The sequence below is a fragment of the Sinocyclocheilus anshuiensis genome, unplaced genomic scaffold (genome assembly GCF_001515605.1).
Source record: "Sinocyclocheilus anshuiensis isolate Anshui unplaced genomic scaffold, SAMN03320099.WGS_v1.1 scaffold681, whole genome shotgun sequence".
Classification (NCBI taxonomy): Eukaryota; Metazoa; Chordata; class Actinopteri; order Cypriniformes; family Cyprinidae; genus Sinocyclocheilus; species Sinocyclocheilus anshuiensis.
The window spans coordinates 326,597-349,011 of record NW_015537978.1 but is presented as its reverse complement, the minus strand read 5'-3'; the positions used below and the strand labels follow the sequence as shown (position 1 = coordinate 349,011).

The following is a 22,415-nucleotide window of genomic DNA, read 5'->3' as shown; positions in this document are numbered from 1 at the left end:
TACGCACAACACACACACACACATAAATATTACTCACTCGAAGACTCATTCAGTTATGGATGTCTTTTTTGTGTGTGTTTAGGGCCAGCAGAGACTGGTTCAGACTGGACACATGCAGGCCGTCAGTGTTCCAATGCAGACACACACCAGTCTCACCACACCCTTCTATAGCAATCCAATGATGTTCTCACCCAACCACGGACACCGAACCCAACACGACACACACTGCCAAAGACACACACACACCGACTACAGCCAGGATGGACAGCTACGGTAACAACACACCTTAAACACACAGAAAAACAGTTTACTGTGGCAGAAGAACATTGCAAAGGCCTGTTCACACCAAGACGAATGTTCATTGTGAAAATTTGGTTGAGTACTCTTGAAAAATCAAGATCCTAACCTTAATCCTAGTATTAAATGAAAGTATACTCGGAAAGCATTAAATGTGTGGTATGAATAAATAGTGCTTATAAGCAGCTGTTGAGATAGTATTCTCCGTTGAAAAGAGTAAAGGCTTGGAGCCCAAAACAGTATTCCCAAAAATGAAAATTCTGTCATTAAATACTCACCTGAATCGGAAGAGAAGTGAAATAAAGTCATTCTTTTTATTTTCTTTGCGCACAAAGAGTATTCTCATAGCTTCATAACAATACAGTTGAACTACTGATGTCACATGGACTGTTTTAATGATGTCCTTACCACCTTTCTGGCCCTTGAACGTGTTAGTTGCATTGCTGTCTATGCGGGGAAAGCTCACAGATTTCATCAAAAATATCTTAATTTGTGTTCTGAAGATGAACGAAGGTCTTACAGGTTTGGAATGACATGAGGGTGAGCAGTTAATGACAGAACTTTTATTTTTGGGTCAACTATCCCTTTAATACAGTTTCTCTGATTGGAATAGCAGTTTCTAATGACATTTTAAACATTTTAGCAAAAAATAACTATTATTTGGCTGTTTCTAATAAATAATAGATTACAGTAGATCCATGATAGAGTAGTAACAATCTAATTTAGCCATGACTTTACTGGGAACAGCAGAATAAGAGGTGTTTTCTGATTGGTAGAGTGAGGGAGCTTCATGATTGGCTGATTTTGGTAATATTACAGAATGTGTAATTATAACAAACATGTTCCCTGATCTGATCAGTAATATCATATGGGGTGTTTTTGGATTGGTAGGCTGCTACTAAACCAACCAATGCAGACGCTTGTACCAGACAGCAATGGAGGGGCCCAGTCTTCCCAATGCAGCTCAACTGTTCAAACCAAGTGAGTGTGTTTGAGCATGACGGCCCCATTCAAAATGAACTTGAAGTCATAGACCCAATGATAGGCTAAATTTGGAAGAGCATACTACTTTTGCTATATGTGCCGTAACAGAAGTAGTATGCTAGCATACTATTCGAAATTGACCAAAAATGTTTGTGTGTTACAGATATGCTCTGGACCAGCAGATGATGGCTCCTTCCTTCCCTGTGCAGCAGGTGAACTGTAACGCTGTGCTTGTCCCTTCCCCCATCTTCACCTCACCAATCATGATCCCCCATAATAGTTTCATCACCCATCAGGCCACGCCCACCTACACACCTCATCCGTCAGCTGCCCCACACAGTTTACCACTACAACAACCTCAGCAGTTCTTTCAGGTAAACAATATTGTGATTCAGATTTACAGTTCCGAATCATATGTGACCCTGGACCACAAAACCAGTCATAAGCGTCCATTTTTTTGAAATTGAGATTTAAAGCTCACCTGAAAGCTAAATAAATAAACATTCCATTGATATATGGCTTGTTAGGATATGACAATATTTGGCCGCGATACAACTATTTGAAAATCTGGAAACCTGAGGGTGCAGAAAAAATCTAAATATTATTATATATCTTAGCAATGCATATTACTAATCAAAAATTAAGTTTTGATATATTTATGGTAGGACATTTAAAAAATATCTTCATGGAACATGATCTTTAGATCTTTACTTAATATCCTAATGATTTTTGGCATAAAAGAAAAATTGATAATTTTGACCCATATTGTTGGCTATTGCTACAAATATACCTGTGCTTCTTATGACTGGTTTTGTGGTCCAGGGTCACATTTTGTCTTGAATCATGTTGTCTGATTCATATGAATGCCTCAAAAACATGGTAACCTTTCTCTTTCTCTCTTGAAGATGCAGCCTCAGGGTCTGATTCACAGTGCTCCCACTCAGGCCTTATTCCACACCCCTAACGTTCCACAGCAAAGCACTGTGGGATACATACAGCCACAACAGCAGCAGCAGCGTCACTCACAGTCCGGCAACCTGTCGGACTACAGAAACATGCTCCCACGGTAGCCCCACCACCTAGGAAAAGCCAAGAGGTTGCCGGGAAAGCGCGTTGAGCGTTTAGCTCTGAAAGGCATGATGGGAAGGGACTCTCTCGACTCAGGGGAAGGCTCGTTCCCGAGCCAAGCCAAAGTCCCTCAAAGTTCCCATGACAGCAAATGATGGTGATAACGCCACAAGGCCCAAGGACTCTGCCTGGCCTGGACTGCACGCAGAGGATGCTGGGATACGTAGGAGGAGCCCGCATGCACGTGACCCATCATGGAGACAGGGGTCACAGAGCAGTCAAGCAGGCACTTTGATCGATACATAAAGGACAGAAAGCCGTGGAGGGTTTTTGGTACTGTAATGTTACAGTTATCTGGACTTTTCAACACACAAATAAGACAAAATCAACAAATCAAGTAATGCCTTGACAGAGTGTAAACTCTGCTGCATGTGTTCTGTCCTCAACCGCTACTAAAATACTAACTAAAAGAGAAATCACCCCACCAACAAGGAGAAAAATACACGGTCATGATCTGATTTCATGCATTATATTTCATGTGTGTGTGCAGATGGTAGCAGCTGGGCATAATTCAGCGAAGACCAAAATATATTTCAAAAACATTTGGCTTCCTGTTAACGTGCAGAGTAGGTTCGGCCCCCTCCTGTAGTTATGTTAACGCTAACGTAAAGAAACTTGAATCACGTTGTATATTTCAAATATTCAAGAACAATTTCGCACTAGGGCAAACTTTCCTACTGCTGAGTTCAACTCAATCCCTGTTACTCTTTGTTTCTCGATCCACTGTACTGTACTTAGAGTTTCTCCACATATTGAGTTCCGGAGCATCGTATTTCAGTACTTTTTACTTCATATTAAGGTCCTAAACATAGCTCGTCAGGAGAAGCATGTTGGCTTCCCTGATCAAACAGTTCTTTGAGTTTTCAGACGTGCATGTGGTCTGCCTGTCCATACAGGAATCTACATTGATTTGATGTCAATATGAGCACAACAGATGTGCTTTAAGATTTAGTTTCAGTATTACACAGGGATGAAGCTCTTGTCTAATTTATGCTTCATAGTAGAGCGACTTTGTGATTGTTTTATGGTGGTGGGTGCAAGTGGCGCAGCAGTTAAACTGCAAAAATGAAGATGTAAAATAAGACAGTAATGCAGGTTGAATGACTGAAGACGATCATAATGTCAGGGCTGCAGAAATGGAAATGTTCTCATCTGCCTGTCACTTGGGCAAAGTGTTTGACAAATACAACTCAAATATTAGTAAAAAATACTTATTTTATTTTTTCCCCATTACAATTTTTTTTGTATTATTATTTTTGGGGAGTTGATGTAGATACGGAAGTGTCAGGCAAAGGGCAAAAATGGTTAGATGTTCTGGAATGTTGTGAAAAATCACAGACACACAAATAGGTAAAAAAAAATGTGACAATCAGAAAATCATTTAAAAAATTTTCTTTGCTGGGACTTCAAGCTTGCACTTTCCTCCATCCTGTCACGCATAGCACATTGAAAGGCTGGTGCTGATTATTTTGTTTTTTTAAAACGAAGAAAATTCTGTTCAAGACAGTTTAAGATCATGTGCCCTTCTGTATGTTGTGCAATGCAAATCGAAAAACAAGAATGTGTGTAATTTATACTTATCGAAGAGAATTCTGGTTTTGTCGGGTATGTTTTCTTGTATTAGCAAGAAATGCTTCGTTTTAGTAAAAGCCAGCATGCTGTTTGAATGAAAACCGAAAGTATTTTTGTACGCAAATCTCCTCAACATTTCTTCAGTCATGTATAGAAAGTGTGAAACTCCCCGACTCTCTCAGGTGTGACATCTCCACAATATATCAAATAAGATGGTTCAGATACTACAAACTATACTCAGACCTTACAATATCAAATCCCCCATTCCCAAGAACTCATTTATGTCCCAAACCAGCCCACCTGAACCATTTCTAAATGTTTTGAAAGGTTTGTGAATCACATGACCGGTTCATCTCAGCATTTTGTTCTGTCTCCCTGGAGTCACACTAGAAAAGATGAGGAAGATGTTGGTGTGTTTCGGAGTATAGGGTGTTCTGCATCGGTGCCTCCAGTTTATCACCTTCTGCTGCTCTGAGATTATCTTTGGGTCTCACAAATGCTCTTTATGTCTCTCTAGACATGAGAGAAACTACATTTTGAATCTGATTTAACTGTAAATTTTAGGTTGCTCAACCTACGAATCCATCCCAATATGTGTTTTAGAACACTGTTGCTGGTCTGAGCTGGTTACTAGGTGGTCATTAGCTGCTCCAACCATCTAGGACCAGCAACAAACCAGATGGAGGAGCTATAAAACATTGATTTTAAAATGAGTTGGACAAATAAATCCAAAGGTTATGACTTATGCCAGTTGCCACTGTGATGGCCATATAGAGTGTACATCGTCCCCCGAACAAAATGAGTTGTTTCATCCTTCATTTATTGCCCATTTGCGGTGTTTTCATTAAATATTTTGCCAGCCAGGCTCGAACATTAAGACTCGAATGTTTCTTGAGTTAAAGGTCTCAATGTTTTCTCTTTCTCTGTGAAATTATGCTCTGGTTGTGGAAACTGCACTTTATTCTTTTTCCCCTTCTTTATGTCTTTTGCTTTGCTCTCTCTCTCTCTCTCTCTCTCTCTCTCTCTCTCTCTCTCTCTCTCTCTGGCCTGAATTTCTCCCCAAAAGTGTCTGTTCTTATGAGGTTTTAGGCCTCATGGATTCGTGAGTGTGTGTGTTATATGTGTTACCTGAACAGGTGACATTGTCAGTGCATTTATATTCTCCCAGGTGAGGGGCAGAAAATACATGGAAGATATTGTAATATAAGATATACAAAAAACGTCTAGAAAAATATAGTTGTTTATTTTATAAGATGTCAAATAGATTGAAATAAATTTATATACAGTGTATGATTTGAAAGTAAAAACAGAGGTATTTTGTAACAGATTCATTATTGAAGTGTCTTACTTTGGGGGGACGTAAAGCTTTCTGTTTGTCAGTTCAGCGAGTTGATGTTGCACAGTCAATGTATGGCTTGTTTTTCCCCCTTTTATTCTTGTGTACATATACCATCACAACAAGCTTTAACATATTGTTAATATTGTTTTAAAAGAAATTAATAATAAAAAAAGTTTACATTCTGAAACAGTTTGGATGTTATACCGACTCTTAATTACTTTTCAATACACAGTATTTTTTTAAACAAAAATTTGTTACATAAAATATAACTGTTTATGTAAAAGTAATGCACATTTAAAATTATGTATGTATTACTTATTACTTCTATATAAACATTTGTTATACAGGTGCATCTCAATAAATTAGAATGTCGTGGAAAAGTTCATTTATTTCAGTAATTCAACTCAAATTGTGAAACTCGCGTATTAAATACATTCAATGCACACAGACTGAAGTAGTTTTAAGTCTGGTTCTTTTAATTGTGATGATTTTGGCTCACATTTAACATTTAACTTTTCCACGACATTCTAAATTATTGAGATGCACCTGTATGTGTAAATGGAGCTCATATTGACTTCTGTCAAAGTTAAGATTAATTTGTGAAATAAATACACATGAATTCAAATGTACCTTGAATATGTACACCATTCATTTACTAATAACATATGTGTGGTGATAAGATTCCAGATTTTCAAATAGTTGTATCTCGGCCAAATATTTTCCTATCCTAACAAACCATACATCAATGGAAAGCTTATTTATTCAGCTTTCAGATGACGTATAAATATTAATTTCGAAAAATAGACCCTTATGACTGGTTTTGTGGTCCAGGGTCCCATATGTGGTTATAAAGTACATTAGTTATAAAATGCATATTATAAATATACAGTATATCGGATGAGGAAAAGCCACCTTTTGCTTCAAATTGTATTCCAGTTTCTTGTTTCTTCTGAAATTGTGTTACTCCAACAATATAGATTTAAAGATATTTTCTATCGTAATACGCTTTATGACCATAAAAAAAGCGGCCTGCTGTTTTCAATGTGGATCAAATCGTGACACGGGATCAAAGGCAGAACTTTGTTGTCAGTGAACTTAGGTGTCGCTGTTGTGTCCTCCGTGCTTGTAGGTGGCGCTGTGGTTAACGTTTAGTGTTCAGTTGCTCGGGAAGAAGAAACACGAACTCACCGCGCGCTTGGAGTTTGTTTACATTCCGTGAGGTTTGAGCTGACTTCATGAGCAATAAAATCGCATACACTTATATTATTTCAAAATGTAAATGAATAAAACCCTGTATATTTCATATAAGTAAGCTAAGTGATTATCTAAGACCCTGTATATTTCGTATAAGTAAGCTAAGTGAGTATCTGTCTCTTATCAACAGTCGCTTTTATATATTTATTCAACGTCGTTAAATGTAGATTTAACAGGTTTGAGTCTGGATCTGGACGTTCTAACCGTCGGTGGTGGTTTCAGTGATGGCAGGCCCGGCGGATCGCACTGACAGCGGGTCCGGTTCTGCTCTCCAGGCGGTGTTTGAGCAGCTGCGTTCCGCGCACACTCTCTCCCTGACCCTCACCGGCCCGCTGTGCCTGGCTGTCATCGCTCTGGACCGCTACCTAAGCGCACAGCATCCCGCCGATGAGAGCTACAGCTACGACCTGACGGTAACGGACGGCCGGTGGCGGATAAAGTGTCAGCTGGCGGACAGTCTGAGCCGGTGGGTGAGGACGGGCTCGCTGCGCTGCGGGGCTGGGGTCCTGGTGTCCCAGCTGTCGATGATCCACGACGAGACGAGGCTGAGTCACAGTTACATCAGGATAGACAGCATCCACAGCGTCGTGGAGCTCCCAGAGAGGTTTCTGTCCATTCAAGACGTGGGGAGTATCCCGGAGTGGTGTCAGGACCATGTGACCCGGTCCGATGGACCCCTGCAGCTGAGCAGAAAATATTATTTACCACTGTGGATAAACGATGATCCTTATGGAAGTGTTTGGGCTCCTTATAGCCCACCGCCAGACGTGGTCATTGATGGTATGAGATCATGTTCTTTTCAAAACTTTATAAAGACTCTGTTTAAGGTTCACAGTGCAGGCCCCAAAAAGTCATTTAAATTATTTACCCGTCTTTGCCACTATCCTTAAAACCACTAGGTTTTGCCCATTTGTCAGCAAGAGTTTTTTATTTGGTATGTACAAAGTTTAATTTGTGCAGGTCAGAATAAGTATATTGTTTCTTTTTTTTACTTGAATATATCTGTTACACTGAATGACGATGGAACATTTCGCCCATATTTTGTCATTTTATCTGGACTAAAGTTATTTGAAGCATTAACGTAGTAGAAACTTCACTTATATTTGATGTTTTCTGAAGCTAGTTATTTTAGCGCCAAAATGTTGGCTTGTGGTTATTATTAATAAACTTATAATTGTTTTAAATAAAATTAAATACTTGTATATTTTTTATATATTAAAAACTATTTTCTGAAGGTTAAATAATTGAGTTTAATAAATGCAGTCAACACAAATAATTTGTGTAAAAGAAATGAGAATGTGGAATAAGACAGTTTACATTAAGTATAATTTGAACGCAGCTACACGTAATTTGTTGTGTAATAGGAGTGTGTGATCTTTTATTATAGGTTGTCATGTTATATTTCTGTGTGTCAGTGTCTAGAATCACACTTCTGGCAGATCTGGAAGCGTTCTTTCACAGCTCCAGACGGCCTCTCCCACTGCTGGTCCGAATTCTGCACAGGTCCAGGATACGGTACTATGGCAAACCAGGACAAAACATTGACTTCCCATTTCAGGTGAGTCAACGTCAAAGGTTCTTTTTGTCTGCAGGTTCTTCTGCACTGCAAACATTTTGGGGCTATGATTTCTTTCTTTCACTTCCTCCCTCTTCCTCTCTTTCAGGTGTACTGTGAGGTGGCTGATCAGAGTGGCGTCATGTCTATGGTTGTATGGAATGATCTTTGTCCTGAATGGTTCAACAGACTGACAGTCGGCTCGGTTCTGTATCTGCAGCAGTACTCATTGAAACACAGTTATCAAAACCGGTCTAGACCACATATCCGCACACTCTCTCTTATGACTTTCCACTCAATTGGTATGACTCCGGAGCTTTTTAGTTGCTAGCTTTCTTATGCTGCATTTCCACCTAGGTTCAGTATTGGACCATCTCTTGAAAAAGTTTTATTTCAGCTCTTTGTTTGTGGTTGTTCTGTGGGTTTGTAGAGATCAGCCTGAATCCTCGAAGTCCTGCCTCTGTAGTGACAGTGATTCCTCCAAAAAGTGTTCAGCCTCAGTGGGATCTGCCTGATGTCCCATACAACTTTGCCACAAGGTACACAGATTTATTTAAAATTTCAGGGCACCCTCAGGTTGCAGGACGTCCTGCAAGAATGTATACTACTATTCAAAAGTTGGGGGTCTTTTTTTTTTTTGTGTCTCAAACCTCTGTAGTGACAGTGATTCCTCCAAAAAGTGTTCAGCCTCAGTGGGATCTGCCTGATGTCCCATACAACTTTGCCACAAGGTACACAGATTTATTTAAAATTTCAGGGCACCCTCAGGTTGCAGGACGTCCTGCAAGAATGTATACTACTATTCAAAAGTTTGGGGTCTTTTTTTTTTTTTGTGTCTCAAAAAATCAACTTTTTTTCAGCAATTGTTCAAAAAGTGATCATAAAGACTGGATAATATTACAAAAGATTTCTGTTTCAAATAAATGCTGTTCTTTTGTACTCTCTATTCATCAAAGAATCCTGAAAGAAATGATTACAGTTTCCACTAAATCATTAAACAGAACAAATCAGCATATTAGAATGATTTCTGAAAGATCACGTGACACTGAAAACTGCTGAAAATTCAACTTTGCCATCACATGAATAAATTAGACATATTATAATATGGCAAAAATAGAAAACAGTTAAATTGTAATAATATTTTACAATATTACTGTTTCACAGTATGGTTGATCAAATAAATGCAAACTTGGTGAGCATAAGAGAGTTCTTAAAAAAAATAATTTTTTACAAAAACAAAATCTTACTGATACCAACTGTTTGAATGGTAGCATAAATCAGTGTGTGTCAAATGCAAATATGCAAACAAAGCATAGCTAAATAACTAATGTTATTTTATTGGATTTTAATTGCTTGTTTTTAATACCTTTATGTTATTGATTTGTCTTATTTACAATACATGTAAATTTGTCATGAAAACAATCAACAATTTTCTAAACCTCTCCCTGTGATCAGGTCAGAGGTGGACTCGATGAATAATAACCAAGCCTGTGACATCATTGGTCTAGTGACATACGTGGGCCGGGTTGAGCGAATTAGGAGCAAGGAGAAGACGGGTATTAAACAGCTGGTTGTCAGTAATAGTGCTTGTTAATATAAGCTAAATTCATACTTAGGGTTGGGAATTGGTCAAACCACCGTTACTGCTTGTGTGTGTGTGTGTCAGGACCTGAAAAGTTCTGGGCGTATCGTTGGGTACATGCAGTGGATGGGACAACTGACTCAGCATTCATCCTGGAGATCTTCTCCTCATCCCAGCCAGAGATCTTCAACAACATCTGCCCAAGTAAAACAGCAGTCCGTGTACACATTCATTACATTTCTCTTCTGCTAAATGACCTTATTTATGATCTCTCTTGCTCTGCAGTGACGTATCTGGTGTGCACCCAGATGAGAGTGTGTAAGACGGGCTGTTCTGTGTATCTGACCAGTAGCACAGAAACACATCTCTTCATCACAGGTAGATTTCAGCCAGAGCATTCAATCAGCCAATGAGGTCACAGATAATCACAATCAGCGCAGCTTTATTTATTTGTCTGTGTGTGTGCTTTAACAGGCTGTCATAAAAAGCAGCCCTATGTCAATGAGCCAAAAGTCAAAGCATTCATTCAGTGGACTAAGACACTGAAGGACAGTGTCATGCTGCGGAGGACTTCGGTTGGAGGACATTACTGCTACCCTCCTGCACCACCCACCAACAGCAACATGACCAGTGAGATTTAGCCTTCCTAAATTGAAACAGTATTGCGACTGAGATTTTTTAAATTTATTTTTTTACTTTTTTGATTTTCATTGTTCAAAAGACTACAGAATTGTTAAATGTTAAAGGGATATTTCACCCAAAAATGAAAATTCTGTCATCGTTTACTCATCCTCAAGTTGTTCCAAACCTGTATGAATTTCTTTACTCAGTGGAACATAAAAGAAGATCATGTGAAGAATGTTGGTAACCCTACAGTTGCTGGTAGCCACCGACTTCCATAGTATGAAAAAAATACTATGGAAGTCAATGGCTACCAGCAACGGTTTGGTTAACTAGATTCTTCCAAATATTTTCTTTTTTGTGAAGACAAAAATTCATACAGGTTTGGACAACATGAGTGAGTAAATGATAACAGAAATTTCACTTCATGCCGAAATAGGATTTAATTAAACACATGAATTCCTGTGTGTTGCAGATGAGCCAATTACAGCAGTGGCTGATCTGAAGGGGGAGCTGCAGAGTCTGCAGTACAGAGAGCACAGGAGAGTGGCTGTACAGGGTTACGTGGCTGCTGTGCGGTACCACACATGGCCACCACAACCTGAAACACCACACAGTGAACAACAGGTCTGTACAGCTCAATCAAGATGAAACAACCACCATTAGGACAGTCTGTCATTACCCTTTGCGTTTTTAGAAAATGTGCTGACAAAAATAATGACATGTCATTACAGCAGGAGGGTGACTCCGTACGAGGAGTCAGTGACACTGGAGCTGCCACTTCTCCCTCCACAGTGGACGAGATGACTCTGACACAGAGAGAAATGGATTCGACCTCGCCTGATTCTGATATTACAGTCTCACCCAAACGCAGGAGAGTGCAGACAGGTTCAAGGTAAGGCGTTCATGATCCATGAGGGTATTGTTCATTGTGGATATTGAAGATATTGTTCATTACTCCAGTCTTCAGTGTCACATGATGCTTCAGAAATCATTATTACATGCGAATTTGGTGCTCAGGAAAACAACTTTTTTTACTATCATGAATTGATAGTTTATGATAGTTTATCATGTGGCCTGCACCGGCTACTTCACGCTCACGATTCTGGGTAAGAGCAGCACTTGCAGAAAAGTTTGTTGATGCAACCATGATACATTTTTTTCAGGATTCTTTGCTTAATAGAAAGGTAAAAACAGCATTTATTTGAAATTGGAATCTTTTGATTGTAAATGACCTCCAACAATTAAACAGCGGCTTAAATGTTTAAGGAAAATTCTAAAGCCAAATAATTACATTGTCGAAAAGGCATGTCAATAAAATTGGCTGGTTATTGGCTGGTATGGCTGGTTTACCTACCATTGGCAGATGTGGAAACAAGGTTGTAATGAATATTGCTTAATTTATGTAAATACGTTTTATAAAGTGTTTTTGATTTCATTAGTGTGCCACAAATATTTTTCCTTCTTTATTCAGAGGAGTGCATCGGCAGTATTTCACCAGATCCAAAATGCAGTCCAACAGGTAATCTAAGCATGGCTCACTTCAGCCTATTCATAAATTAGGCAGAATTTCAGATATTCTTGTGTAATTCAGCATACTAGGACATCTGTATTTTTATTCCTTTAAAATATTGTGTATTTTAATCTGAAAACCTGCCTGTTGCATTTTGAGGTTCTACCCAGCTGAGATTAAAATAGGTCAGACTGACTGAAATTTCATTTGATGTACATATATCCAAACTTGAAAATTGTACATTTAATATGCATTTATTTAAATTTCCGTAATAATGTACATTTATTTAAATTGCAGTGCCTTGCTCTAGAGATTTCCATCGTAAATGCATAATGTAAATTTTAAATTTGCCTTTTTTTAACTGAGGTACTATGAAGTCAAAATGATTTCCTGCAATAATGGACTGCTTGGTTGAAGATTTCTTTAAATCTCCCTTCTGATTGGTCCCTCAGGCAGGTGGGCCTTTCCTCTCATGAGGAAGAAGAGCGACAGGATGAAGGGGAGTTGGAGTCAGAGGAATCTGAGGTTGAAGACGAACATGCATCAGTTAGACAGCCAGCTGTAGGAAAAGGTGTTGTACCCAAATATATCAAATATATATGTAAATACATAATAAATTATATTTTAAAATAAATTAAACAAAAGAGAGTTCTTTAAAATTGTAATATTACTGCATTTTCATCAAATAACAGCAGTCTTGGTGAGCATACGAGACTTTAAAAATCGATAAATTTTATTGATCTCAAACTTTTGAAATGTATTGTCATATCAATTTTTTTTTTCTAAAGAGATTGGCCACACATCCCGAGTCCCAGACGTACAGCAAGCTGCCAGCCAACCCACTGCATTATGGGAGAGCAGAGTCTGGCCTTTAGTGAAACAGCAAGTGACCGATCACTTTTGCTGTGGTAGACTCGATCAGGAAAGCATTCCTGAAAAATTCCACTTTGACGACAGAGAAGTTCTACTACATCACCTAAACTTGAGCCCAGCCAGATGGACGCCCGATCTCACCTCACAGACGCACACGCACACACCTGTGGCCAGCACCGGCTACTTCACGCTCACGATTCTGGGTAAGAGCAGCACCTGCGGCTCACCATGTTGTGGACTGGAGCTATAGCTTCAGGTAATAACTAGACTTCTCTTCTTCTCTCAGGGCTGAATCAAAGAGCTGCAGTAGATGTTCAGTTTGTGCCTGTCATCTCCCCTGATGACCCCAGAGCTGCTGGAGTGCCGCACACTCAGCATGACAACTCCCTGCTGTCCTGCATATCAACAGGACGACTGTGTGTGCAGCCAGACGGTAGCTGCCCCGCACCAGGTGTGTGTGTGTGTGTGTGTGTGTGTGTGTGCACCGGCTACTTCACGCTCACGATTCTGGGTAAGAGCAGCACCTGCGGCTCACCATGTTGTGGACTGGAGCTATAGCTTCAGGTAATAACTAGACTTCTCTTCTTCTCTCAGGGCTGAATCAAAGAGCTGCAGTAGATGTTCAGTTTGTGCCTGTCATCTCCCCTGATGACCCCAGAGCTGCTGGAGTGCCGCACACTCAGCATGACAACTCCCTGCTGTCCTGCATATCAACAGGACGACTGTGTGTGCAGCCAGACGGTAGCTGCCCCGCACCAGGTGAGTGGGTGTGTGTGTGTGTGTGTTTGTGTGTGTGTGTGTGTGGTCCACTCTGTTCGGCTCACATTCTCCATCTCTACTGAATAGCCTGTGAGTCCCTGTGACATATTGTAGCACTAAAGTGTGTGTGTTTTTCTGCAGGGTCATTGATGTGTTCTGCCCCTCAGCTGGAGTCGGAGCGCGTGGTGTGTATTGTTGATCTCTGTCTGCTCGGAGAACGCAGGGTAGAAACAATCTGCTCCAAACTCTACAGGACAGCAGACATCTGCCAGCCTGAGCCTCAATGAGATGCCACACGTCATGAAAACAATCATGCAAAGAAAAAAGTATCAATCAGATGATGGATATTGGTGTGCTCCGATCAGAGTTCAGTTGTTTTAGGGGACTGGAAAAGTGATTTTATGTGTAAATGGGGCAGAAAGGTGTTTTGTATTTGTATTAATAATATATGCTTGTTTGTAATTTCAGAAAACATTTTAGAAAAATAAACTCAAACCCCAAAACATTTTTGAAATACCTTTATTTTTATCTTATGCTTTTCTATTGCACAGGCAATAAAAATTTATGTAAAGAAAGCATAAATTAAACCTTTTAACAAAAACACGTTAGTGCCCTTTGAGAAATACTGTCCAAAATGGTGCTGGACAATCCCACAATTGAAAAGCAGTTACCACTGAGTCGTGTTTGAAATATTTTGAAACTAAAGATGCAGCGTGAACTATTATTTTGGAATGGGTCAAGATTGAACAGCTGTTATCAGAAATTCTGAGATTATTTTAGTCTTTTTTTTTTTTCAATTTCAAACACATAGATAAGATAAGGCTTGATATATTTACTCCTAACCCCAGTAAAATGTATTTTAGAAAATACATGTACACATCAAATGTCATATAAAAAGTTTTTTTTTTGTGTGTGGTCCAGTTTTAGATGTAATTTTTTCACAGTATAAAATGAGCACAGAATTCCTGTTGCTACAGGAATCAAGGTCAGAAATAAATCTGGAGATTAAACTAAGGGACCACAGGCTTTTTATTAAAGTACTGTTACCCTGGGGTTTCCTCCATAGCGTCAACAAAATGTAGATAACGTGTTAACACAGAAATGTGACTGTGTGTGTTTGATATCCCTGCTGAGGTAAGAAAATTTTCACAAGTGTGAGGCAGCACAGAAAGAAAGAAACGTGACATTACCTTCCTTCACATCACTGGTAAAACCTAAATACCCTAATCACAAAGCGATCAAACTGCTGGAATCATGGCACATTAAAACATCTCATCATATCCATCTTTTTCTCTCTGCGCAGTTTCTCCGTCACTCATTCAGCTCCGTGTGCTGTACATATCTGCGTCCTCTGGATTAGACTGGCCGTGGTCAAGCAGAGAAGAGTCAGGAACAAAACGTGACTTCACTAGAATGGAAAGAGACGGACGGTGGATTTTAGTATGTGGAGAAGTGAAGTGCTTATGCTGTCAAGTTGTGTAAGAATTCTTTTTTTGCAACATAAACATGAAGATGCACATGAACGTAGGTTTGGTATATCAGTACTTTTTATTTTAAGAAATTAATACTTTTATTTAACAAGGATGCATTAAATTGATCAAAAGTGAAGTAGAAAATCAGTAAAGACATTTATAATGTTACAAAAGATTTCTATTCTAAATATATGCTGTTGTTTTAAGTAATAACAAGAAATATTTCTTGAGCACCAAATCAGCATTAGAATGACTTCTGCAGGATCATGTGACACTGAAGACTGATGTAATGATGCTGAAAATTCAGCTTTGCCATCACAGGAATATTTTTTTTTAATATATTAAAGGGGTCATATGATGTGATTTTAAGTTTTCCTTTCTCTTTGGAGTGTTACAAGCTGTTCGTGCATAGATAAGATCCCTAAAGTTGCAAAGACTAAAGTCTCAAACCCAAAGAGATATTCTTTATAAAAAAGTTAAGACTCGTCCATGCCCTCCTAAAACGCCTTGATTAAACACGCCCCCACATGCCTACGTCACTGTGTGGGAAGAGTAAAAATCGACGCGTTTCAGAAAGGCGGGGCATAGAGGAGCAACAATAATGTACAGTATGTGGAAAATAATGTGTTTTTTGAACCTTAAACCGCATAAACACATTTCATTACACCAAATACACCAAATAATGTTCTTTTTTAGCAACGTTATATGACCCCTTTAAAATAGAAATTAGTTATTTTAAATTGTAATAAAATGTAACATTTCAGACTATTTTTGATCAAATAAATGCTGCCTTAGTGAGCATAAGATACTTCTTTCAAAAACGTTAAGCAACATTTCAACATTCTGTGTGGCAGCAAGAGAATGATAACATCAATACATAAAATAAAATATCTAAAGCATAATTGACACTTAATGTGCATCTTCTGCTCTTAAATTAAACATTTCTGTCTTTGTCAGGTAGTATAAAAAAAGTTGAAAAAAAAAATTGATCCACAGGAATTATCTAGGATAGCTGCATTAGACTAGTTGGAGGGGGAAATGCTAAATCCAAACCAGACTTGCTTCATAACTAAATATGTTTCCTCACCTGTGGCTGGCTCATCTACAGAAGGTTCAGATGAAGGCGGGGCCTCCTCAGCTGGGGGAAGTGTCAGAGGAATGGCTTCTTCAGCAGGGGGCGGAGCAACAGAAGCGGGTTCCTCATCTGCTGTGGTTAAGTTGGCATCTTCAAGGGGTGTGGTTTCCTCTACAGTAGGTGTAGTTGAGGGCGTGGCCTCCTCTATAACAACTGTAGGTGCAGGGACATTAAGTTCTGAAGCAGCAGGGGCAGTTTCTGGGACAATTTCAGGATCAGACTCCACAACAGGAGTAATATCCATTTCAGCAGAAGGTGCCGGCTCGGGAACAGGGGTGGATTGTGCATCTAGGACAGGCTCAGGGGCAGTTTCTACAGCAGGTGCAGGGGGAGATTCAGATTCAGAGAGTGGGGCAGGGATTCCAGATGCTACATCAACAACAGGAGGAGGTTCTACAGAATCTCCTGACACATCTGCTACTGGGGCTAAATCCACTGATGGGACAACTTGTGTTACTGGTGTGACATCCTGATCTGGAACAGCAGCAGCCGGCTCAGACTCGGGCGGGAGTTCTTTAGCGGGTGATTCTGTATCTGAGCTTGTTACAGCGGCAGCAGACTGTAAATATATTAAACGTAAAAATCTAAATTACATTGCAATACATCAAAATATTTAAAAAATAATTCTACAAGTGGACTTTGCATTTACATTGTTTCATTTAGCAGACACTTAAAAAACAACATGGTTTTAATATGCAACTTTGTAGATTACCTCCACACTAACAACAGGCATGGTGACATCTTCCTTTGGTTTGGATTTAAACATTGAAGCAACAGATGAACTGACAGTATACACCTTTTTACCAGTAATCTATGAAAAAAAGAGCAAAAATGAAAAATTAACATCAAGTATGTAGGTTTTTTTTTTTTTTTTGAGTGCGAGAGAGAATGTACCTTCAGGACTCCAACAGTCTGTGTGGGGTAACATACTGCAGTACCAGCGGTAGCCAGACCAAGAGGAACGAAAATCTTCTTTAAACGAGAGCCTGCACAAAAGCACAGTTACACAGATGCTGCTTACTATTCACTTAAACTAGGGCTGGGTATCGTTCAAAAATATTCGATACCGATACTGATTCCTTGACTTCGATACCGGTTTCTGAACAATACTTTTTTTTATACCAATTTTATGAAATCCGTTTTAACAATATTACATTACCTCAAAAAAACTTTTTTCAAACACTCGATGGTGATTTAAAGTGAGTTTTGAGTAAAAGTGTAGTATAAATCTTCTAAATTGTCTTATGTAGCATGGTGCGTTTTTGGTCGTGTGGACGGAGATCTTTTCTGAAGTGGAAATACCAGTATGGACAAGGACTGTTTTCATTTTAAAAGAAAAATGCATTAGAGTAAACGTAGCCTTTCATCTATGGGTGTTTTGATGCTTGCACACTATAGCCTCACGTATGATGATGTAAGCACCGTAAACTAGTGTTTTACCTTGATGCCTCACCAAAACCAAATTAAACCCTTAGGTATCAAAATTTGGTATATCGAACGATAAGACATTTTTTGATACTCAATGGTATTGACGCAATTCGGTCAGTGCCTAAAAAATATCGAACTCGATACCCAGCTCTATTTTTAAACAGTAAAACAACACTTACCCCTGCGTGCCAGTATCAGGCCACCCAATCCGGACACACCGATGACACCCACTCTAGGCAGGAAGCCAGGAGGTGGATCTCGAAGGAAGTGATACGAGTCTAAAACCAGAGAAGATCAAGAGTTAAAGGGCAGGTTCACAGGTCATTTCCTCCCTCTAGCTCACTCGCTTGCTCATTCGCAAACATCAGGCTCACCTTGCCCTGCATGGTAAACAGATATAACTCCAACTTTGACTGAAGTGAAGGTGTTCTGTAAAAACAAGAATGGATAATCTTTCATAAACTCACACTATTAACAATGAGAAATTAAGTCATTATCACAGTGTGACAGAGCTCACCTGCACTGCTCTGACGTATGGCTGCAGGCCCACCCTCACGGCCCCCAGCCCCGTCTGCACTACACCAGGCTCTTCCTCCACAAACCGCACAGCAGGACCATCTGGGGAGTAGATAGACAACTGGACAGAGACAGAAAAAAAGAGAGAGGTCATGGTGATATAGTTAACATGGGTATTACTTTACATTCAAAAGTTTGGGGTGGGTAAGATTTTTTAAAACATTAATATTGTGAAAAATTATTATTTTTCACAAAATCATTATTTCATTATTTAAAAATCAGTGTTTTCTATTTTAACATTTTAAAATGTAATTTATTCCTGTGATGGCAAAGCTGAATTTTCAGCATCATTACTCCAGTCTTCACTCTTCAGTGTCACATGATCTTTCAGAAATCATTCTACTACACTGATTTGCTGATTTCAATTCTTAATATTATCAGTTGAAAACAGCTGAGCTGCTTTATTTTTGGTAGAGGCCGTGATACATTTTTTTCAGGATCCTTGTGATGGATAAAAATTCAAAAGAACAGCATTTATTTAGAATTTTAATAAGTCTTAACTGTCTTACTGACCCTATACATTTGAATGGAAATGTACATAATTTGTCTAACGTGCAAACTTGCACTTCCTACTAACATTTCAAACAATTGTATGGTACATTGTTCACATATTTTGATGAATGTAGTAGGTCACTCAGGTATTCCATGCATACAGGAAATTAACAAATTGCACACCACATACATACCGCAAAAACAGTACTAATAGTATGGTATATACCATTCCAAACATGATTTTTCTTACCTCTCTTGGAGATATTAGCTCCTCCTTTATTTTCTCATTTATGGAATAAATCCTGAATGAGCACAAACCCACTGCAGCAGCAGCAGGAAGGGCTGCATACTTCAGAATCTAAGGATCAACACAACAGTTTAATAATACAGACTGACTTGAATTGTTGACCATAATATCATGGTATTAAATGACTGCGTATTCATATACCATAGTATTTAAATGGTACTACCATGGTTCATGTGCAAAACATTTTTTGCATGTGTTGTTTCTGTATTGCTTTATTGCATTTAAATGTTGTTATTTTTGTTATAATAAAAAAGTGATTAAACCTGTTATACTGTATTATGACCACTTTTTTTAACAATTCCAATATCGTGATAATACCGTATACCGTGATAAAAGCTTTAGCAATTAATCGCAACATGAAAATTTGATACCGGCATACCCCTAGTTGTGTTCTTTTCATTGAACGTGTGTGGTATACTAACTATCAGCTTTGGCCTGGCTGAGTGTTTTCTCTGTTTCAGCTCCTTGATCTTGCCTTAAGCACATTATCTGTATTAGTTTAATGGACTGAAGCGTGAGAAGACGCTTTGCTGCGTGTAATAATCCTCGAGTGACAGAGAGAAAAAAAGGTGTGTCCCAAATCGCGTACCTATGCACTATTCTATGACGTTTTGTAGTATAAATAGTGCGAGCAGTGTTCACACTGAAAATTTAACAAAGAAAAAGTGCACTTGAAATACCCGGATGATGCACTTAACCGAAAAAACGAAGTGTGGAATGTTGGACACTTCATGCACTTAACTGTCGCAGCTTTAATTACGTAGAGAAGGGGGAGGGGCTATCAGACTCCGTTTATTAATGACAAAATAACCTTATATAATTCATACACTACATGGTTGAGTACATAGTGCATAAGTACATAATGTATAAGTGCATAGTGTGTCATTTGGGACGCAGCTAATGTCGTCTCTCTAAACCTCGTCAGCTGCCTGACTAGAAACAGGTGCCTCAGAGTGATGTCTAGGCAGCAGATTATGTTTTAAGACACAGCCAGTGAGAGTGAGTTTGAGAACAGCATGTTCTTTGCTCTGGTTTAACAAACACCGTGTTTACGTTCGGATTAACAGCTGCATCGTGCAGATCATGAAAAATGATACTTGTCAAGATGTGTGATACTATTCTGCAGAATGCACATATTATTAAATAGTACACACTATCATTTGAACTAACTCAACTGGAAGTGTAACTCACCTTAGCCGCCATGCCGGTCCCGCCCCCTTCGGTCTTACTACGGAAAGCAGGAGGAGTCATGAAAGCCCTCAGAACGCGAGAGAATATTCCTGATGGGGTTCTCATAATAATAATAATAATAATAATAAATACCCAAATTACGCCATATGACAGATAAATTATTGATATTATTATTTAAATAATATGTTTATTATTAATAACAATAATAATACTAACAACAACAACGATTTTTATTATTGTTATTATTATTATTATTATTAGCCTCATCACATTTGTTATTTTTGCACTCCATATGAGGTCATTTACAAGTAAAAATTTATTTAACCACATGTAAACCTTGCTATAATAATATAATATAATATAATATAATATAATATATATTCGTTCCTTCGTTTTATGAATTTAATCAGCTTTGGCCTGGCTGAGTGTTTTCTCTGTTTCAGCTCCTTGATCTTGCCTTAAGCACATTATCTGTATTAGTTTAATGGACTGAAGCGTGAGAAGACGCTTTGCTGCGTGTAATAATCCTCGAGTGACAGAGAGAAAAAAAGGTGTGTCCCAAATCGCGTACCTATGCACTATTCTATGACGTTTTGTAGTATAAATAGTGCGAGCAGTGTTCACACTGAAAATTTAACAAAGAAAAAGTGCACTTGAAATACCCGGATGATGCACTTAACCGAAAAAACGAAGTGTGGAATGTTGGACACTTCATGCACTTAACTGTCGCAGCTTTAATTACGTAGAGAAGGGGGAGGGGCTATCAGACTCCGTTTATTAATGACAAAATAACCTTATATAATTCATACACTACATGGTTGAGTACATAGTGCATAAGTACATAATGTATAAGTGCATAGTGTGTCATTTGGGACGCAGCTAATGTCGTCTCTCTAAACCTCGTCAGCTGCCTGACTAGAAACAGGTGCCTCAGAGTGATGTCTAGGCAGCAGATTATGTTTTAAGACACAGCCAGTGAGAGTGAGTTTGAGAACAGCATGTTCTTTGCTCTGGTTTAACAAACACCGTGTTTACGTTCGGATTAACAGCTGCATCGTGCAGATCATGAAAAATGATACTTGTCAAGATGTGTGATACTATTCTGCAGAATGCACATATTATTAAATAGTACACACTATCATTTGAACTAACTCAACTGGAAGTGTAACTCACCTTAGCCGCCATGCCGGTCCCGCCCCCTTCGGTCTTACTACGGAAAGCAGGAGGAGTCATGAAAGCCCTCAGAACGCGAGAGAATATTCCTGATGGGGTTCTCATAATAATAATAATAATAATAATAAATACCCAAATTACGCCATATGACAGATAAATTATTGATATTATTATTTAAATAATATGTTTATTATTAATAACAATAATAATACTAACAACAACAACGATTTTTATTATTGTTATTATTATTATTATTATTAGCCTCATCACATTTGTTATTTTTGCACTCCATATGAGGTCATTTACAAGTAAAAATTTATTTAACCACATGTAAACCTTGCTATAATAATATAATATAATATAATATAATATAATATAATATATATTCGTTCCTTCGTTTTATGAATTTAAATTAATATAAATTAACCAAGATTTACTATAACGAGGGAACGCATTCATAACTCATGGCCAGGGTAAATATATGTGCAGCCAGGGATCCGTACTTGGTAGTAAGCAGTTGAAAAGAACGTTAATGGACAACAAGTACGAACTCATAAGTGGGAAAACGAGGGTAAACAAGTTAGTCTCACGGACATTTGTGGATGAATTTGACTAAAAGAAGGCCGGAGAGTGCAACTAAAACGAGTGAGTAATGTATTTTACATTTCTATGTCTGCGAATATTGCTTGGGGCCGCCGTGCCAAGACTGTTTGCATGCAGTAGTTTAGTATTGACATTTTAGACTCGTCTTGTCAAAAGTACTAGGTAGAGTGCGAGTTATGCTACTCAAGGTTGCGTTTTATGCAGAGCACCTTGGTTTATTATGTAAATTGCCGAATAGACAACTATTAATTACTCTTATGTTGGATTTGGATGACTTGGTACTTTACAAAGATGATACATTTACAGTGGTGGCAAAAATTATTAGAACACTAGTATTTTCACCAGCTAAAAAGGGTTTTAAGTCAGTTATTTCTATCTTTTGCTGTGGTGTGTCGGTAAGAAATATCAGTTTGCATTGCCAAACATTAATCTTGCCATTAATTGTAATAATCCAGTGAGATTTTTGTTTAGACTTTGTCATAGTTGGCAACGGGGTCAGGCTCGCCTCCTCACTAAGATAAAAGTTTTTGTCTTTTCCTCGCTCAGAGTTGCTCTCAGATT

General features: G+C 38.6%; 3 protein-coding genes across 7 annotated transcripts in view; 2 read left to right on the top strand and 1 right to left on the bottom strand.

Annotated features, from left to right (window-relative positions):
- Positions 1 to 3,587, top strand: part of LOC107672582 (neuronal PAS domain-containing protein 2-like) — a 69,574-nt gene extending 65,987 nt beyond the window's left edge. For all 4 annotated transcript variants that reach the window (XM_016465838.1, XM_016465851.1, XM_016465845.1 and 1 more), the window contains 4 exons: positions 83 to 273; positions 1,189 to 1,278; positions 1,445 to 1,655; positions 2,187 to 3,587. In XM_016465838.1, the coding sequence (XP_016321324.1) occupies positions 83 to 273; positions 1,189 to 1,278; positions 1,445 to 1,655; positions 2,187 to 2,351 (657 nt within the window). In that variant the 3' untranslated portion in view covers positions 2,352 to 3,587. The remainder of the gene's footprint in view (positions 1 to 82; positions 274 to 1,188; positions 1,279 to 1,444; positions 1,656 to 2,186) is intronic.
- A 2,878-nt stretch (positions 3,588 to 6,465) lies between these two features.
- On the top strand, positions 6,466 to 13,924 carry LOC107672617 (uncharacterized protein CXorf57-like). The gene is made up of 16 exons (XM_016465890.1): positions 6,466 to 6,679; positions 6,797 to 7,354; positions 7,990 to 8,132; positions 8,239 to 8,431; positions 8,560 to 8,668; positions 9,585 to 9,685; positions 9,796 to 9,915; positions 9,997 to 10,089; positions 10,186 to 10,341; positions 10,808 to 10,959; positions 11,067 to 11,227; positions 11,807 to 11,854; positions 12,298 to 12,416; positions 12,634 to 12,921; positions 13,005 to 13,169; positions 13,619 to 13,924. Coding segments are annotated over exons 1-16 (2,553 nt in total). The 5' UTR covers positions 6,466 to 6,678; the 3' UTR covers positions 13,765 to 13,924.
- A 93-nt stretch (positions 13,925 to 14,017) lies between these two features.
- On the bottom strand, positions 14,018 to 21,272 carry LOC107672608 (MICOS complex subunit MIC27-like). 2 transcript variants are annotated; one of them, XM_016465876.1, is made up of 9 exons: positions 21,252 to 21,272; positions 18,831 to 18,938; positions 18,030 to 18,149; positions 17,887 to 17,941; positions 17,692 to 17,790; positions 16,979 to 17,070; positions 16,797 to 16,895; positions 16,037 to 16,643; positions 14,018 to 14,885 (listed from the first exon to the last, which is right to left on the bottom strand). In XM_016465876.1, exons 1-9 carry the CDS (start codon positions 21,261 to 21,263, stop codon positions 14,797 to 14,799), a joined length of 1,281 nt encoding a protein of 426 aa, XP_016321362.1. In that variant the 5' UTR covers positions 21,264 to 21,272; the 3' UTR covers positions 14,018 to 14,796. The 2 variants fall into 2 exon arrangements, with proteins under 2 accessions (XP_016321362.1, XP_016321355.1); XM_016465869.1 differs by lacking the exon at positions 21,252 to 21,272 and adding an exon at positions 20,079 to 20,150.
- Between the last annotated feature and the right edge of the window lie 1,143 nt (positions 21,273 to 22,415).